Consider the following 18,494-nt stretch of genomic DNA (forward strand, 5'->3'; position numbering starts at 1 on the left):
GCTGTATAGAATGCTGGTTAGGCCACATTTGGAGTACTGCGTCCAGTTCTGGTCGCCGCACTACCAGAAGGACGTGGAGGCGTTAGAGAGAGTGCAGAGAAGGTTTACCAGGATGTTGCCTGGTATGGAGGGTCTTAGCTATGAGGAGAGATTGGGTAAACTGGGGTTGTTCTCCCTGGAAAGACGGAGAATGAGGGGAGATCTAATAGAGGTGTACAAGATTATGAAGGGGATAGATAGGGTGAACAGTGGGAAGCTTTTTCCCAGGTCGGAGGTGACGATCACGAGGGGTCACGGGCTCAAGCTGAGAGGGGCGAAGTATAACTCGGATATCAGAGGGATGTTTTTTACACAGAGGGTGGTGGGGGCCTGGAATGCGCTGCCAAGTAGGGTGGTGGAGGCAGGCACGCTGACATCGTTTAAGACTTACCTGGATAGTCACATGAGCAGCCTGGGAATGGAGGGATACAAACGATTGGTCTAGTTGGACCAAGGAGCGGCACAGGCTTGGAGGGCCGAAGGGCCTGTTTCCTGTGCTGTACTGTTCTTTGTTCTTTGTACCCTCTGAGAGAAAAAAATTCTCCTCATCTCTGTCTTAATTGGGTGACCCCTTATTTTTAAACTGTGACCCCAAGTTCTGGATTATCCCACAAGAGGGAACATCCTCTCCACACCCACCCTGTCAATACCCCCTCAGGATCTGAAAGATTTTTGCTCAAATCGCCTCTTACTCTTCTAAACTCTTGCAGATACGGACCTAACCTCTCCAATCGCTCCCCATAAGACAACCCACCCATTCCTGGCATTAGTCTAGTAATGAAAGCAGAAAATGCTGGATAAACTCAGCAGGTCTCTGTGGAGAGAAACAGAGTTAACGTTTTGGGTCTAAATGATTCTTCGCCTGTTCTGTAGGAGATCCGAAACTTTAACTCTGTTTCTCTCTCCACAGAGGCTGCCAGACCTGCTGGATTTTTCCAGAATTTTCTGTTTTTAATTTCAGATGTCCAACATCCGCGGTATTTTGCTTTTATTCAGCTGCTAAACCTTCGCTGAACTAATCTTTCTCTAAATAAGGAGACCAATACCGTACACAATACTCCTGATGTGATCTCACCAATGCCCTGTACAACTGAAGCATAACCTCCCTACTTTTGTATTCAATTCCCCTCACAATAAACAATAACATTCTATTAGCTTTCCTAATTACCTGTATACTCGCCTTTTGTGATTCATGCACTAGGACACCCAGATCCCTCTGCACTTCAGAGCTCTGCAATTTCTCACCATTTAGATAATAAGCTTTATGATCTTGCCAAAATGGACAATTTCACATTAGTCCACACTATGCTCCATTTGCCACATTTTTACCCACTCACTTAACCTGTCCGTGTCTTTTTGTAGCCTCCTTACGTCCTCCTCGCAATTTACTTTCTTTTGCTCAGTCCTTCATTTCAATCTCTTCCATAGAGTCATAGAGTCATAGAGATTTACAGCATGGAAACAGGCCCTTCGGCCCAGCTTGTCCATGCCACCTTTTTTTAAAACCCCGAAGCTAGTCCCAATTGCCCGCATTTGGCCCATATCCCTCTATACCCATCTTATCCATGTAACTGTCTAAATGCTTTTTAAAAGATAAAATTGTACCCGCCTCTACTTCTGCCTCTGGCAGCTTGTTCCAAACACTCACCACCCTCTGTGTGAAAAAATTGCCCCTCTGGACACTTTTGTATCTCTCCCCTCTCACCTTAAACCTATGCCCTTTAGTTTTAGACTCCCCTACCTTTGGGAAAAGATGTTGACTATCTAGCTGATCTAAGCCCTTCATTATTTTAGAGATCTCTATAAGATCACCCCTCAGCCTCCTACGCTCCAGAGAAAAAATTCCCAGTCTATCCAGTCTCTCCTTATAACTCAAACTATCAAATCCCAGTAGCATCCTAGTAAATCTTTTCTGCACTCTTTCTAGTTTAATAATATCCTTTCTATAATAGGGTGACCAGAACTGTACCCAGTTCTCAAGAAATGAGTCCAAAAATTGCAGGTTAGGTGGATTGGCCATGCTAAATTGCCCCTCAGTGTCAGGGGGATTAGCAGAGTAAATACATGGGGTTATGGGAATAGGGGCTGGATGGGATTGTTGTCGGTGCAGACTCGATGGGCCGAATGGCCTCCTTCTGCACTGTAGGGATTCTATGATTTTAACCCTTTACATCCAGTAGGCTCTCTGTGGGGTTAAACTGACTCCAAGATGCCTGGTTTGATCTTGGAAGAATGGGACTAAGTTGGCATTCTTGTGGCAGATTCAGTAATCGGATCCCTGGCCCTGAAGGGTTGGCAGTGCTCCAGGGCAATGTTGATCATTAGCTAGCCTGCACGGTTCATTATTAGCTCTGCAGACATCGATTAGCAGCCTCCAGATATGGTTGTTGGCCAGTGTTTGAAAGGATTGTGTCGCTCTGCATGGACAGTCAGTGGGAAGTTGATCTGCCTGATAAACTATGCTGCTTTGACTGGTCCCTCTCGAGTATCATTGCTGCACTGCCAGAGGTAAGAAGTTTAACAACACCAGGTTAAAGTCCAACAGGTTTATTTGGTAGCAAAAGCCACACAAGCTTTCGGAGCTCCAAGCCCCTTCTTCAGGTGAGGAAGGGGATTTTTCACCTGAAGAAGGACCTCCGAAAGCTTGTGTGGCTTTTGCTACCAAATAAACCTGTTGGACTTTAACCTGGTGTTGTTAAACTTCTTACTGTGTTTAACCCAGTCCAACGCCGGCATCTCCACATCATGACTGCCAGAGGTACCAGACAAGAAGCCCGGGCACAACTGAAGGAAAAGCGTTTTTCTTCACTTCGCTTCTCAAGCAAGAAGGACGGCACAGTGGCACAGTGGTTAGCACTGCTGCCTCACAGCGCCAGGGACCCGGGTTCCATTCCAGCCTCGGGTCACTGTCCGTGTGAAGTTTGCATGTTCTCCCCGTTTCCTCCGGGTGCTCCGGTTTCTTCCCACACTCCAAGGGTGTGCAGGTTAGGTTGATTGGCCATGCTAAATTGTCCCTTTAATGTCAGGGCGGCTAGGAGGGTAAATTAATCCAGGAACTCAGCTAATGTCCTGGGGACCCGGGTTCGAATCCCGCCAGGGCAGATGGTGGAATTTGAATTCAATAAAAAATATCTGGAATTAAGAATCTACTGATGACCATGAAACCATTGTCGGAAAAACCCATGTGGTTCACTCATGTCCTTTAGGGAAGGAAATCTGTCGTCCTTACCCGGTCTGGCCTACATGTGACTCCAGAGCCACAGCAATGTGGTTGACTCTCAACTCTGAACAAGTGCAATAGGGATGGGCAATAAATGCTGGCCAGCCAGTGACACCAATGTCCCACGAATGAATAAAAAGTGGGCTTACAAGGATAGGACCTGGGTGGGATTGTTGTCGGTGCAGACTCGATGGGCCAAATGGCCTCCTTCTGCACTGTAGATTCTATGAAGTCAGACAAAACTGCAGTGAGGATCTTCACTGAAGATTACAATGGTGATCGGCTTTTGAGCTCATTCAGATATTTTATTGACCTCTGCAGTGTCTGGATCAAACATTGCAGTCCGGGGGGAGTGGGGAGGGGGGGGGGGGGGAGTGATAATTAAGAGGCAGTTGCAAAATTCTGAGCAGTAAGTGTCAAGGTGGGGATAGGGAGGGGGTGCAGTAAATATTCTTACATTCTGGCAGGTTTAGTTGTGGCGTCACTGTTAATAACATTGTTGAAGTTTGCACTCATGCCAAGTGGGTTCTGACGAGACATTACTGAGCGATGTGGGGCTGATAGAGCCTTGGGAATGATGCAATGTCTTCCTGGGGCTCTGACACCTGGGGTAGTTCCTTGTTGACGTCCTGTAAAGGCGAAGCTTCATGGCTGTAGAATTCTCTAGAATTCTCTGCCCAAACAGCAAATTGTCCCTTTGAGAAGTTTGGGATGAAGGGTCAAAGTTCACAATGATGGAAACACAAGCAGGAAAAGAAGATTGAGTAAATCCGACAGTTTGGCAAATCCTGTTTTTCTCAAACGCCTTGAGAGTGTATGACTGTAACATTACATTCCGCACCTTCTCCTTTCCTTCTCCCCTGTGTACTCTATGAACAGTATGCGTTGACTGTGTAGCACGTAAGAAACAATACTTTTCACTATATCCCGGGACATGTGACAATAATAAATCAAAGAGATTTTGGGGTTAATGGGAAGACAAGGTTTTAAGAGCATTAAAGGAAGGAATGAGTTCGAGAAAGAGATTTCAACCCAGAGGAATTGGGAAGAGACAAAAAATACAAAGTGGGGAATTTGGGCAAAGAGCAACATCCAGGATCGCGAAAAGAAATAAAGGTTGTGTGAGAGAGATTGGGAGGTGTTATAGTTGAAGACTAAGGAGAAGGTTTAGTATAAAGGGTTAATGGGTGGGATATGCTAATGTATGACGTTGATGATAATGTACCACTGGGACCAGTCAGTCAGAGGCGAGATTCTCAAGAGAGAGGTTGGAGACTGGAGTCATGCCCAAGAGCTCTGTTTAGATGTGGCACTGATAAACAAGCGTTACGCAGAATATGTCTATTGTCTGTCTACGAACCAAGCTCCATGAGCCCATGGCAGAGGGAGTTAACCTCAGATCAGCAGAGAAAGATCGCAGTTTAGATGACTAATTTAGATCATTCTCTCTCACACAAAGTGTTTGCTGCCCTGGATTATGAAGGTTTTTAGACAGTGTAACAGGCAATGGGTAACACTAGCCCTTTCCCATTCGTATCCCAGGAATATAGCTCCCTGTCATCATGGTATTACTCTTTAGAAGATATACAGTTTGATCATTCAGCATTGCCAAGCCTGAACCTGGCTTATCCTAAACCGGAACTGATAAAATAGCAGTAAGGAGCAGAAACCCAGTCTGGGTTTACCCATTTTTACAGGTGCACCATAGAAAGCATTCTTTCTGGTTGTATCACAGCTTGGTATGGGCTCCTGCTCTGCCCAAAACCGCAAGAGACTACAAAGGGGCGTGAATGTAGCCCAATCCATCACGCAAACCAGCCTCCCATCCATTGACTCTGTCTACACTTCCCGCTGCCTTGGAAAAGCAGCCAGCATAATCATCGCACCCCGGACATTCTCTCTTCCATCTTCTTCCATCGGGAAAAAGATACAAAAGTCTGAGGTCACGTATCAACCGACTCAAGAACAGCTTCTTCCCTGCTGCCATCAGACTTTAGAATGGACCTACCATATATTAAGTTGATCTTTCTCTACACCCTAGCTATGAGTGTAACACTACATTCTGCACTCTCTCTTTCCTTTTCTATGAACGGTATGCTTTGTCTGCATAGCGCGCAGGAAACAATACTTTTCACTGTATCCCAGTGACAATAATAAATCAAATCAAAAAAATCCCTCTCCAGCTCAGGAGATACCCGAGGGCAATTGTACCACATTTGATTGTTGCCAGGCTAATGGGCAGCAGGCCCTGGACTGAAACCTCCTGCCGTGTGTGGCTCGTTAGCACAGTGAGCAGTGCCTGCGAGGGGCAAATCTGTCCTCACGGCAGATACCAAATCAGACACAGTCTCCAGGCTGGGTGTTAATTGCCTGGAGCAAGAATCATAGAATCCCTACAGTACAGCAGGAGGTCGTTCGGCCCATCGAGTCTGTACCGACCACAATCCCACCCAGGGCCCTATCCCCACAACCCCACACATTTACCCTGCTAATCCCCCTGACACTAGGGGCAATTTATCATGGCCAATCAACCTAACCCGCACATTTTCTGTGGGACTGTGGGAGGAAACCAGAGCACCCGGAGGAAACCCACGCAGACACGGGGAGAAAGAGAGGAGTAATTTTACATTATCTTATTTCTCCTTATTGACTCTGGGTTATTTCATTTTTTTTGCCCCTTCCAGTCGATCACATGACTGATGAGAGGTTGAAGGGAGGTGCGGGGGGGGGTGGGTGGGGGGGAGATTAGTGGCAGTAGGTGGGGAATGGCATTGCCATCGCGCCAGCTATCGTGGGTCAGGCTTGATGGAATAGTACCCAATCATAGAATCCCACAGTGCAGAAATAAGCCATTCGGCCCATCGAGTCTGCACCAACCATAATCCCACCCAGGCCCTATTCCCGTAACCCCATATACTTACCCCGCTAATCCCTCTAACCTATGCATCCCGGGACACTAAGGGTCAATTTAGCACGGCCAATGCACCCTAACCAGCACGTCTTTCAGACTGTGGGAGGAAACCGGAGCACCCGGAGGAAACCCACGCAGACACGGGGAGAACGTGCAAACTCCACACAGACAGTGACCCAAGCCGGGAATTGAACCTGGGTCCCTGGCGCTGTGAGGCAGCGGCGCTAACCACTGTGCTACCGTGCTGCCCTAAGTTTGACATGTTTATATTACTGTAAGTATATATTCACAAAATGGAGTTTAACGCCATTTACTAGTTACTTAAGCTGACTTTCTATAAATGGTTATGGGATAAAAATATCTTCAAGTTTCTTTGTTCTGAACACAATGGATAAAGTTGTTGTGATATTAAACTTCTGAGACCGTGTTAATGTGGCAGCAATTTCACAAATTAGCAATTACATCGTTAAGCCAATTGCATTGGTAAAGACAAGTGATGCTCATTGGCTCAATTTCCAGGAGCATAAATGGGCAGAGGTTGTTATTGGGGGAACCATAAAGGGTTTGTACCTCTGTATGTAGAATAAACTTGCTGAAGGTAAAAGATAAGGGCCAGAATTCTCCGGCTGTTCACGCTGGTGGGATTCTCCAGTCCCGCCGGCAGCGCGCTCCCGCCCGTGGGTTTCCCGCCAGTGTGGGGTGATGTCAGTGGGAATTCCCATTGACAGCGGCGGGACCAGGGAATCCCGCCGTTAGAAAACAACGCGCCACCTCCTGCTGGCAGGAAATAGGCAGCTGGGAGGCGGAGAATCTCACCCAAGCCGGTTAGGTACACTGGCCATGCTAAATTCTAAATGCTAAAACGGGCAGCACGGTGGCACAGTGGTTAGCACTGCTGCCTCACAGCGCCAGGGACCTGGGTTTGATTCCCGGCTTGGGTCACTGTCTGTGTGGAGTTTGCACATTCTCCCCGTGTCTGCATGGGTTTCCTCGGGTGCTCCGGTTTTCTCCCGCAGTCTGAAAGATGTGCTGGTTAGGTACTAGATTCTCCCTCAGTGTACCCGAACAGGCGCCGGAGTGTGGCGACTAGGGGATTTTCACAGTAACTTCATTGCGGTGTTAATGTAAGCCTACTTGTGACACCAATAAAATATTTTTTTAAAGGCTGTATTATTCCTCCACCACTTACTATTGATAAGCCGTGTTCTTTGTATTTTTCCAGGCTGAACCAGAACTGACTCTCTCCCCTAACTGGCCATCAACTGCTTATACAAGTGAAGGTAAACCAGGATATTAATGGACAACCTGAAACCAGATTGACTGCTAGACGGGTTTGAAAGGTGTTGCCAGGGTGTGAGTGTCGAGTTCAGAGTCACAGATTCTGTCACTGCAAAAGGTTTTGGGGAAAAAAAACTTGTATTTCCATTGCGTTTTTTTTCATGTCCGTCAAATGTCTCAACATGGTTCGCCGTGACGTGTAATCACTGCTGTAATGCTCGAAACACGGCATCCAATTTACGCACAGCAAGATCCCACAAACTGCGATAGATAATGACCAGATAATCTGTTTTATCTGCGGTGTTGATTGAGGGATAAATATTGGCCAGAACACCAGGGGCTAACATCCCACGCTTCTTATCAGTGGACCCACGCAGGCCAACTGAGTTTAATCTCTCATCTGAAGGACAGCACCTCCAACAATGCCGCACTCCCTCAGTACTGCACTGGACTGTCAGCTCAGATCACACCTTGGAGTGGGACTTGAAGCCGGAACCCTGTGACTGAGAGGCGAGATTTTGACAAGTGATCTTTTTCCCTGTCCAATACAATTAATTATTTCTGCTTCCCAAGAGGCTGCAATTGGCCAAACAGCCACGCTGGATTACTGAGTATTAATCTCCCTCCAAGTGAGGCTGATGCTAAGGCTTGGGTTCGGAGGTCCTCGGGGAGTTGAATGAACGAGTGAAAGAATCCATTTGGAATTGAGTGCTTCCACAGTTCCGGTAAGAATGAGCAATCTTCAGAACTTGGACCCAGCAACATTGGGATCCAATAGCAGCGGACAAACACATCAACTGCTGGCACAGACCGCGGCCCAGGCAATTCTTTATCTGCTCATCTTAATCGTTGCTCTTCCATCGAACATCCTGGTCCTGGTTTTGGTTTACAAATGCCGGCCTCTGCGAAGCATCCCCAACATATTCGTGGCCTCCCTGGCCCTGGCTGATTTCCTCATCGCTCTGTTAGGCCTGCCTGCCATCGTCATAGCAACCGTCGCCCAGAGCTGGCCCTTTGGTGCGACCTTGTGCCAAACCTCGGGCTTCCTGACCTTCTCGCTGAGGAACGTTTCCATCCTGTCCGTGGCCGGGATCGCGGTGGACAGGTATTATGTCATCGCGAGGCCCTTTATACTGGTCGTGACGAGGGAGAAGGCGAAGAAGATAATTGTGTTCTTGTGGTGGAATGGGTTGCTCTGTGGAATCCCACCGCTCTTTGGCCTGGGCCTTTACAAGTTCTCCCCGACCAGGTGTTTGTGTGACTATAGCTGGTTGGATGGAGGCTCCAGTCTGGCCTATGGGATCTACATTTTTATTTGGATCTACGTGATGTCTTTGCTATTGGTCACCATCTCCTATTACTTCATATACCGAGTCACCCGTGAGCATGTGAAGCATAAATCCCAGCGTTTCACCAGCAGCCTGCCCCCTGAGCAGGAAGGCAGTTCCATCCCTATGGAATTCAGGTCCTTCAGACTCTTACAGTCCAGCCTTTCCAGAAAGTGGGCTAGCTTCATATCTTCCAACTCAAACTTCAACACGTGCAGCTCGTCCGATGTAGCAATGGAGTCGAAAACGACCAAAACCATCGTTGCCGTGGTGACAACCTACCTCGTGACCTGGGTGCCCTACTTCATTGTGAACTTTCACCCCGGCTCTGTGTACGGGAGGAAGGTCCCCAAGATGTTGGACTTCCTCGTCACCTGGCTGACCTTTGTGAACTGTGCTCTGAACCCAGTTCTCTACGCTGTCCTGAACCAACAGTTCAGACGCTGTCTGAAGGAAAACATCGGCCTGTGGTTTGGGGTGTCTGCGCAGCAAGCTTCAGAGGGGGCCCCAGGTCCAGCTGCCGTTGCCCAGAATGGGGGCATCAATAAGCGGCCAACAAGTAATGAGATCAGCCCGCCTCCCTTCTCTGTTATTCGAGGTACTCTCTTTCCCTTTCTTTAATTCTGAACTTGGGGAATTTAACCTTCAGGTTATTTATGTTTCCTGGCACCTGTGGAAAAGATCTTGCAGTTGATAAAGCGACATGTAGCTTCCTCATTCCAAAAATAGAAGCACGCGGGATCAAAGGGTTGGTGTTAACTTGGAATAAAGGATAAATTTTTATTTTATTCATAGAATGATAGAATCCTACAGTGCAGAAAGAGGCCATTTGGCCCATCGAGTCTGTACTAACCACAATCCCACCCAGGCCCTATTCCCGTAACCCCACATATTTACCCCGCCAATCCCCCTGACACCAGGGTCAATTTAGCATGGCCAATCCACCTAAACCGCACATCTTTGGAGTGTGGGAGAAAACCCACGCAGACACGGGGAGAATGTGCAAACCCCACACAGATAGTGAGAGGCCAGAATTGAACCCGGATCCCTGGTGCGGTGAGGCAGCAGTGCTAACTACTGTGCCACCGTGCCGCCTTATCATCTCCCATTCATCGGTGGGATATGTGTGTCACTGGCTGGGCCAGCATTTATTGCCCATCCCTGGTTACCCTTGAGAAGATGGTGGTGAGCTGCCTTCTTGAAGTGGTGATATAATCTGAGTGTCTCACTCGGCCATTTCAGAGGGCAGTTGAGAGTCAACCACATTGCTGTGGTTCTGGAGTCACATGTAGGCCAGACCGGGTAAGGACGGCAGATTTCCTTCCCTAAATGGCATTAGTGAAGCAGATGGGTTTTTCCGATAATCGACAATGGTTTCATGGTCATCAGTAGATTCTTAATTCCAGATATTTTTTACTGAATTCAAATTCCACCAGCTGCAATGGTGGGATTCGAACCTGGGTCTCCAGAACATTAGCTGAGTTTCTGGATTAATAGTCTAGCGATAATACCACCAGGCCAATACTTCCCTCTGTGAGCCTTTGATTCCTTAGGAAGCCAAATGGAATATTGTTGTTTATTGCAAGGGGAATGGAATATAAAAGTGGAGATGATTTGTTGCACAGAGCGTTGGTGAGATCATATCTGGAGTACAGTGTACAATCTGGTCACCTTATTTAAGAATTGATATAAATGCGTTCAAAGCAGTTCAGAGAAAGTTCACTTGACTGATTGTCAAAGCTGGACTCGAAACGTCAGCTCTTTTCTCTCCTTACAGATGCTTCCAGACCTGCTGAGATTTTCCAGCATTTTCTCTTTTGGTTTCAGATTCCAGCATCCGCAGTAATTTGCTTTTATCACTTGACTGATACCTGGGATGGGGGTTTGGTCTTATGAGAAAGGTTGGGCCTGTACACACTGCAGTTTAGGAAATTGAGAGACGAATTTTTTTTCTATTCATTCATGGGACATGGGTGTCACTGGCTAGGACAGCATTTATTGCCCATCCCTAATTGCCCCTACAAAAGGTGGTGATGAGCTGCCTTCTTGAACTGCTGTAGTCCATGTGGTGTAGGGACATCATGATGTGGAGATGCCGGCGTTGGACTGGGGTGGGCACAGTAAGAAGTCTCACAACACCAGGGTAAAGTCCAACAGGTTTATTTGGCAGCACTAGCTTTCAGAGCTTCAATCTCCTTCATCAGGTGAGTGGGAGTTGTGTTCACAAATAGGGCATATAAAGACACAAACTCTATTTACAAGATAATGGTTGGAATGCGAGTCTTTACAGGTAACCAAGTCTTTACAGGTGCAGACAATGTGAGTGGAGAGAGGGTTAAGCACAGGTTAAAGAGATGTGAATTGTCTCCAGCCAGGACAGTTAGTGAGATTTTGCAAGTCCAGGCAAGTCGTGGGGGTTACAGATAGTGTGACATGAACCCAAGATCCCGGTTGAGGCCGTCCTCATGTGTGCGGAACCTGGCTATCAGTCTCTGCTCAGCGACTCTGCGCTGCCGTGTGTCGTGAAGGCCGCCTTGGAGAATGCTTACCTGAAGATCAGAGGCTGAATGCCCGTGACTGCTGAAGTGTTCCCCGAGGGAGACCATGCAGACGCTATGACACTGAATGAATGAACACTGCTCGACAATCACCAGGCACGAGTGTTCCCTTCCAGTCGGGGTGGTGGTGTTCCCAGGTATCTGCTGCTCTTGTCCTTCTAGATGGGGTGGCCGTGGGTTTGGAAGATGCTGCTAAGTTGTTGCAGTGCAGCTTGTAGATGGTGTACACTGCTGGCACTGTGTGTCGATGTTCAAGGGAGTGAATGTTCGTGGAATGGGTAACAATCAAGCGGGGCTGCTTTGTCCTGGATGGTGTCAAGCTTCTTGAGTGTTGCTGGAGCTGCACCCATCCAGGCAAGTGGGGAGTATTCCATCACACTCCTGACTTGTGCCTCGTAGATGGTGAATAGGCTTTGGGGAGTCGGGAGGTGAGTTATTTACCTCAGGAATCTTAGCCTTTGATCTGCCCTTGTGGTCACAGTATTTGTATGGCTAGCCATGTTCAGTTTCTGGTCAATGGTAACCCCCAGGATGTTGATAGTGGGGGAATTCAGCCATGGCGATGCCATTGGATGAAAAAGGGAAATGGTTAGATTCTCTCTTGTTGGAGAGGGTCATTGCCTGGCATTTGTGTGGCATGAATGTTACTTGCCACCTATCAGCCCAAGCCTGGATAATTGTCCAGATCTTGCTGCGTTTGGACATGGACTGCTTCAGTATCTGAGGAGTCACGAATGGTGCTGAACATTGTGCAATCATCGGCGAACATCCCCACTTCTGATTTTATGATGCGGAGATGCCGGTGTTGGACTGGGGTGGGCACAGTAAAAAGTCTCACAACACCAAATTAAAGTCCAGCAGGTTTATTTGGAATCACGAGCTTTCGTAGCGCTGCTTCTTCATCAGGTGACTCACCTGATGAAGGAGCAGCGCTCTGAAAGCTCGTGATTCCAAATAAACCTGTTGGACTTTACCCTGGTGTTGTGAGACTTCTTATTCTGATTTTATGGAAGAAAGGTCATTGATGAAACATTTGGAGATGGTTGGGTCTAGGACACTAACCCTGAGGGACTCCTGCAGAGATGTCTTGGAACTGAGAGAATTGCCCTCTGATGATAGTGTGCAATTGATATATTTTATGTTTAAGGGGAATGTTTTAAGATTCAGCTTTTTGCTACAGGTAGTCGGTATGTCTGGAAGGAATGCAGCTCAGGTGTTGGGAGAGCAGGATAATTACTCGTTTTAGCCATGTCATTTTTACTTGGGATAGAGCTAATGGACTTTTATTTATAGATGAAGATATCCCCTCAAATTTTTGATTAGTTTGATTGATAGGGTCTTGTGATAATATGGCTAATGAGAGCAGGTCGGTTTATAGCAGAGAAACAGCTTTTGAGGACAACACCTCAGACCTGCTGAGATTTTCTAGCATTTTCTGTTTTTGTTTCAGATTCCAGCATCCACAGTATTTTGCTTTTATATTTGAGGGCAGCAATGTGGCACAGTGGTTAGCACTGCTGCCTCACAGCGCCAGGGACCCAGGTTCGATTCCCGGCTTGGGTCACTGTCTGTGCGGAGTTTGCACATTCTTCCCGTGTCTGCGAGGGTTTTCTCCGAGTGCTCCGGTTTCCTCCCAAAGTCTGAAGGACGTGCTGGTTAGGTGCATTGGCCATGCTATTTTTTCCCTCAGTGTACCCGAACAGGTGCTGGAGTGTGGCAACTAGGGGATTTTCACAGTAACTTCATTGCAATGTTAACGTAAGCCTACTTGTGACACTAATAAATAAACTTTAAACTTGGGGTTTGTTTAAAGACAGAAATCTGCAAGCTGCTCTGAAACTCAAAATCTCGCTGACAGCTTTGAGACTGTCTATACTCCTTATAGCAAGTATATTTATGGTTGCTAACTGTATTTAAAGTGGAATTTTGTGTCTGTAAGCGAATATTGCTTATTTGGAACTGAAACAGTGATAAGTTAGAAATTGAAGTTGTTTCCTTTCATTTTTTAACTATTATTCAGCTGTTTAGAGTTAAGCTGTTTCATGGGGCGGCACGGTAGCACAGTGGTTAGCACTGCTGCTTCACAGCTCCTGGGTCCCGGGTTCGATTCCCGGCTCGGGTCACTGTCTGTGTGGAGTTTGCACATTCTCCTCGTGTCTGCGTGGGTTTCCTCCGGGTGCTCTGGTTTCCTCCCACAGTCCAAAGATGTGCGGGTTAGGTTGATTGGCCAGGTTAAAAATTGCCCCTTAGAGTCCTGTGATGCGTAGGTTAGTGGGATTAGCGGGTAAATATGTGGGGGTAGGGCCTGGGTGGGATTGTGGTCGGTGCAGACTCGATGGGCCGAATGGCCTCCTTCTGCACTGCAGGGTTTCTATGATTTTATTAGAGTTATACTTAACCTGTGTTATTAAATAAATAAAAGCAAAATACTGCGGATGCTGGAATCTGAAACACAAACAGAAAATGCTGGAAAATCTCAGCAGGTCTGACAGCATCTGTGGAGAGAGAACAGAGCCAACATTTCGAGTCTGGATGACTTTTTGTCAAAGTTTCGTCAGCGGGGAGATTGGCCAACTGGTTACAACATTGAACTGACTGGAATTGGCTCAGGGCAGAGGGGGCGAGGTGGGGGGGGGGGAAGAGTGGGAGGAGGGGTGTGGTTAGAAATGTTTATTCACTCCAAACACAAAGTTATCGGAGAGTTGAAGCTGATGAAGATTGTTTCTTGTCTCTTGATTGCAGAGCTACAGAGATCAGTGTCACCGACATTCCTCGGGGATTCCTCACTTTACACAAACTCTCCGAGTCCACGTTCAGTTTTTTTCCAGCGGCGAGCCAGTCCTGCTCAGCGACCTCACAGCCACATCGCCGTGTGACATCGACACAGTCACAAACCTACTCTACACATGTACCCGGCAACAGGCAGGAATCCCTAACAATGGCTAATCACCTCAAGAATGACCAGTTACCCTCGGGAATGGCCAGTGACCCTCAGAAATGACCAGTGACCTTCGGAAATGGCTACTGACCCCTGGAAACGTCTAGTAACTCTCGGGAATAGCCAGTGACCCTTGGAAATGACCAGTGACCCCTGGAAATGGCTAGTGACCCTCAGGAGTGGCCAGTGACCCTCGGGAATGGACATTGCCCTCCTGCAATGGACACACCTCCCCCCCCCCGCCCCCCCCAACCCCGGGCAATGAAGAGTTAAAATCTTGGCTTTCCTCGATGAAATCTACAGGGATAATTTTAATTTCCAGGCAAACAAGAGATCATCGACATGGAAATACAACGAGCCTGGCTAATCAACGTGGCTCTCTCCCGGGAAATGAGGGATCTCTCCCCTCGAATGAAACACAAGGTTTGCCTCCTGGTTTTTCCAGGTCACTGAGTCTGAGGTTAAGGCACGAAGCTTCCTGCTTTCACTGGCCCCTCTCGGCTGATCTGAGAATAAGGATCTGCAATGAGGGAAATCCAACAGGAACAGTCCACCCGGACACAAAATATTCCCCTGCCCAGATCAACATCTGCATTGTTTGTATAACAGCTGGTCAGTGAAAAACTTACCTTTGACCCTCACTGACTTAACGACATGGAATGAAAGTTCCTGTAGATGACTGGGAATGTGGGGGAATGGGGCGGCTGTTCTCAGTGTTACTCCGAACTGGAACTTGGAGCTCAGGCTCCGAATCCGTGAGAAATGAAATAAATTATCCTCGGATTCAATAGGTGAAGTCAGGGTTTTGTTATAGCAATGTTTTGATGTTATAAATCTGTTCACTTGTCCTACTTGAGGCTAGAATGTTTGCTGCTTTATCTCTGGGCTGTTTTGGGATGTTGAGTACTTGGGGATGTTTCATTCAGCACTGCCTCTTCCCCAGGGACAGTCTCCCCGCTCAGCCGTTACATGACCTCATGAGTCTTGATGCTGAGAGTTAACATTGAATCATTCAATCCATACAGTGCCGAAGGAGGCCATTCAGCCCATCGAGTCTGCACCGACCACAATCCCACCCAGGCCCTATCCCCAAGTATTTACCCTAGATAGTCCCCCTGATACTAAGGGGCAATTTAGCACGGCCAATCCTCTTAACCCTCACATCTTTCAGACTGTGTGAGGAAACTGGAGCACCCGGAGGAAACCCACGCAGACACGGGGAGAACGTGCAGACTCCACACAGACAGTGACCCAAGCCGGGGATCGAACCCGTGTCCCTGGCGCTGTGAGGCAGCAGTGCTAACCACTGTGCCACTGTATCACCCCTTGTTGGCAATTTAACAGACCATGGGGGGCATCACATTCCCTCAGTGTCTCCCACACGGTGATGGGACAGGGGTCTGTGATTCCCCCTCACGGTGATGGGATGGGGGTCTGTGAATACCCCACACGGTGACGGGATGGGGCTCTGTGATTCCCCCACACGGTGATGGGACAGGGGTCTGTGAATACCCCACACGGTGATGGGATGGGGGTCTGTGAATACCCCACACGGTGATGGGACGGGGGTCTGTGAATACCCCACGCGGTGATGGGACGGGGGTCTGTGAATACCCCACACGGTGACGGCACGGGGGTCTGTGATCCCCCCACACGGTGATGGGACGGGGGTCTGTGATTCCCCCACACGGTGACGGGACGGGGGTCTGTGATTCCCCCACACGGTGATGGGACGGGGGTCTGTGATTCCCCCACACGGTGATGGGACGGGGGTCTGTGAATACCCCTCACGGTGACGGGATGGGGGTCTGTGATTCCCCCACACGGTGACGGGACGGGGGTCTGTGATTCCCCACACGGTGAGGGGACGGGGGTCTGTGAATACCCCACACGGTGATGGGACGGGGGGGTCTGTGATTCCCCCACACGGTGATGGGACGTGGATCTGTGTCGAATTCCCTCCAAAGGTTCCCTTGCCAGCCACAGGTGAGGTGCCTGAAGATTGGAGGGTGGCAAATGTTGTGTCTTTGTTTAAAAAGGGCTGCAGGGAAAAGCCTGGAAACTGCAGGCCGGCGAGCTTCACATCTGTAGTGGGTAAGTTGTTGGAAGATATTTTGAGAGACAGATCTACAGGCATTTAGAGATGCAAGGACTGATTAGGGACAGTCAGCATGGCTTTGTGAGTGGAAAATCATGTCTCACAAATTTGATTGAGTTTTTTGAAGGGGTAACCAAGAAGGTAGATGAGGGCAGTACAGTTGATGTTCTCTACATGGACTTTAGAAAGGCCTTTGACAAGGTACCGCATGGTACATTGTTGCATAAGATTAAATCTCACGGGGTTCAGGGTGAGGTAGCTAAATGGATACAAAATTGGCTTGATGACAGAAGACAGAGGGTGGTTGTAGACGGTTGTTTTTCAAACTGGAGGCCTGTGACCGGCGGTGTGCCTCGGGGATCGGTGCTGGGTCCACTGTTATTTGTCATTTATATTAATGATTTGGATGAGAATTTAGGAGGCATGGTTAGTAAGTTTGCAGATGACATCAAGATTGGTGGCATAGTGGACAGTAAAGAAGATTATCTTGGATTGCAACGGGATCTTGATCAATTGGGCCAGTGGGCTGACGATTGGCAGATGGAGTTTAATTTAGATAAATGCGAGGTAATGCATTTTGGTAAATCGAACCAGGGCTGGGCTTACTCAGTTAATGGTTGGGGAGAGTTATAGAACAAAGAGATCGAGGGGTACAGGTTCATAGCTCCTTGAAAGTAGAGTCACAGGTGGACAGAGTGGTGAAGAAGGCATTCAGCATGCTTGGTTTCATTGGTCAGAACATTGAATACAGGAGTTGGGGGCGTCTTGTTGAAGTTGTACAAGACATTGGTAAGGCCACACTTGGAATACTGTGTACAGTTCTGGTCACCCTATTATAGAGAGGATATTATTAAACTAGAAAGAGTGCAGAAAAGATTTACTAGGATGCTACCGGGACTTGATGGTTTGAGTTATGAGGAGAGGCTGGATAGACTGGGACTTTTTTCTCTGGAGCATAGGAGGCTGAGGGGGATCTTATAGAGGTCTATAAAATAATGAGGGGCATAGATCAGCTAGATAGTCAATATCTTTTCCCAAAGGTCTAAAACTAGGGGGCATAGGTTTAAGGTGAGAGGGGAGAGATACAAAAGGGTCCAGAGGGGCAATTCTTTCACACAGAGGGTGGTGAGTGTCTGGAACAAGCTGCCAGAGACAGTAGTAGAGGCGGGTACAATTTTGTCTTTTAAAAAGCATTTAGACAGTTACATGGGTATAGAGGGATATGGGCCAAATGAGGGCAATTGAGACTTGCTTAGTCGTTAAAAGGGCAGCATGGACAAGTTGGGCCGAAGGGCCTGTTTCCATGCTGTAAACCTCTATGACTCTAAAGTGATGGTGTGAAGATGAAGGGGAAATGTCCTCATGCAGCGATCGGACCTGAGCACAAGTCGTACTGATGATCCCATGACAAGGTTGACAAAGAGCTTACGAGTAGCCAGTATTTTGAGAGTTTAGAATGTCAGGAAGTTTAATTATTTGGTTCAAAAGTGTGATGGTTTCCAGACTTTTATCATGTCTAATGCAACATCACTTTCAGTTCTAACAGTTTGAATACAGAGGGATTAGCGTCGATTCTGGACCAGGGGCGCTGGGATTTTGATATCTTGCCCCTTCTGGAGTCTCTTCTCGCACTCAATTAAATAGTTCACTCCATCAACTACCAGTTGTACCAGCTCCACCTGGGGAAGGAAACAAGACGTTCAAGTTTACACCTGTACAATGGGGAGTCGGATTGTTAGACTATATTGTGATATAAACCCTTTCCTACCCCCTGCCCTTCCCTCCATTCTCCCACTCAGCCACCTCAACACCTTCCCTCCTTCCTCACAAGCCCCATCCCCAAAGAAATCCCTCTCTCATTGCAGCCCCTGTATTCCCAAGGGACCCCACCCCCATAACTGCCCCCTCTCCTCATCTATTACCCCTCCCTGAATTCCCCCTCCCTCCCTCAGCCATCTCCCCAAATAATCCAGTCCCCTGTCTCCCATTCTCCAATGAACACTCTCCATATTCCTGACTCCCTCACCAAAAAATCCCTTCTCTGTCCTCTCTTCCACCCTCTACCCCCTCCCCTGCCTCTCCTACCCTCTCTTCTAACCTTTAGCCCTGGAGCGCTAGGAGGCT

General features: G+C 48.0%; 2 protein-coding genes across 4 annotated transcripts in view; one reads left to right on the forward strand and one right to left on the reverse strand.

Annotated features, from left to right (window-relative positions):
- Positions 1–112: 112 nt before the first annotated feature.
- Positions 113–15,011, forward strand: LOC144480447 (putative G-protein coupled receptor No18). The gene is made up of 3 exons (XM_078199878.1): positions 113–122; positions 8,169–9,374; positions 14,077–15,011. Exons 1-3 carry the CDS (start codon positions 113–115, stop codon positions 14,208–14,210), a joined length of 1,350 nt encoding a protein of 449 aa, XP_078056004.1. The 3' UTR covers positions 14,211–15,011.
- Positions 15,012–17,811: 2,800 nt separating this feature from the next.
- LOC144480489 (creatine kinase U-type, mitochondrial-like) overlaps positions 17,812–18,494 on the reverse strand; it is a 46,648-nt gene continuing 45,965 nt past the window's right edge. For all 3 annotated transcript variants that reach the window (XM_078199978.1, XM_078199980.1, XM_078199979.1), the window contains one exon: positions 17,812–18,049. In XM_078199978.1, coding sequence (XP_078056104.1) covers positions 17,933–18,049 — 117 coding nt within the window. In that variant the 3' untranslated portion in view covers positions 17,812–17,932. The remainder of the gene's footprint in view (positions 18,050–18,494) is intronic.

This window comes from Mustelus asterias, chromosome 29 (genome assembly GCF_964213995.1).
Source record: "Mustelus asterias chromosome 29, sMusAst1.hap1.1, whole genome shotgun sequence".
Lineage (NCBI taxonomy): Eukaryota > Metazoa > Chordata > Chondrichthyes > Carcharhiniformes > Triakidae > Mustelus > Mustelus asterias.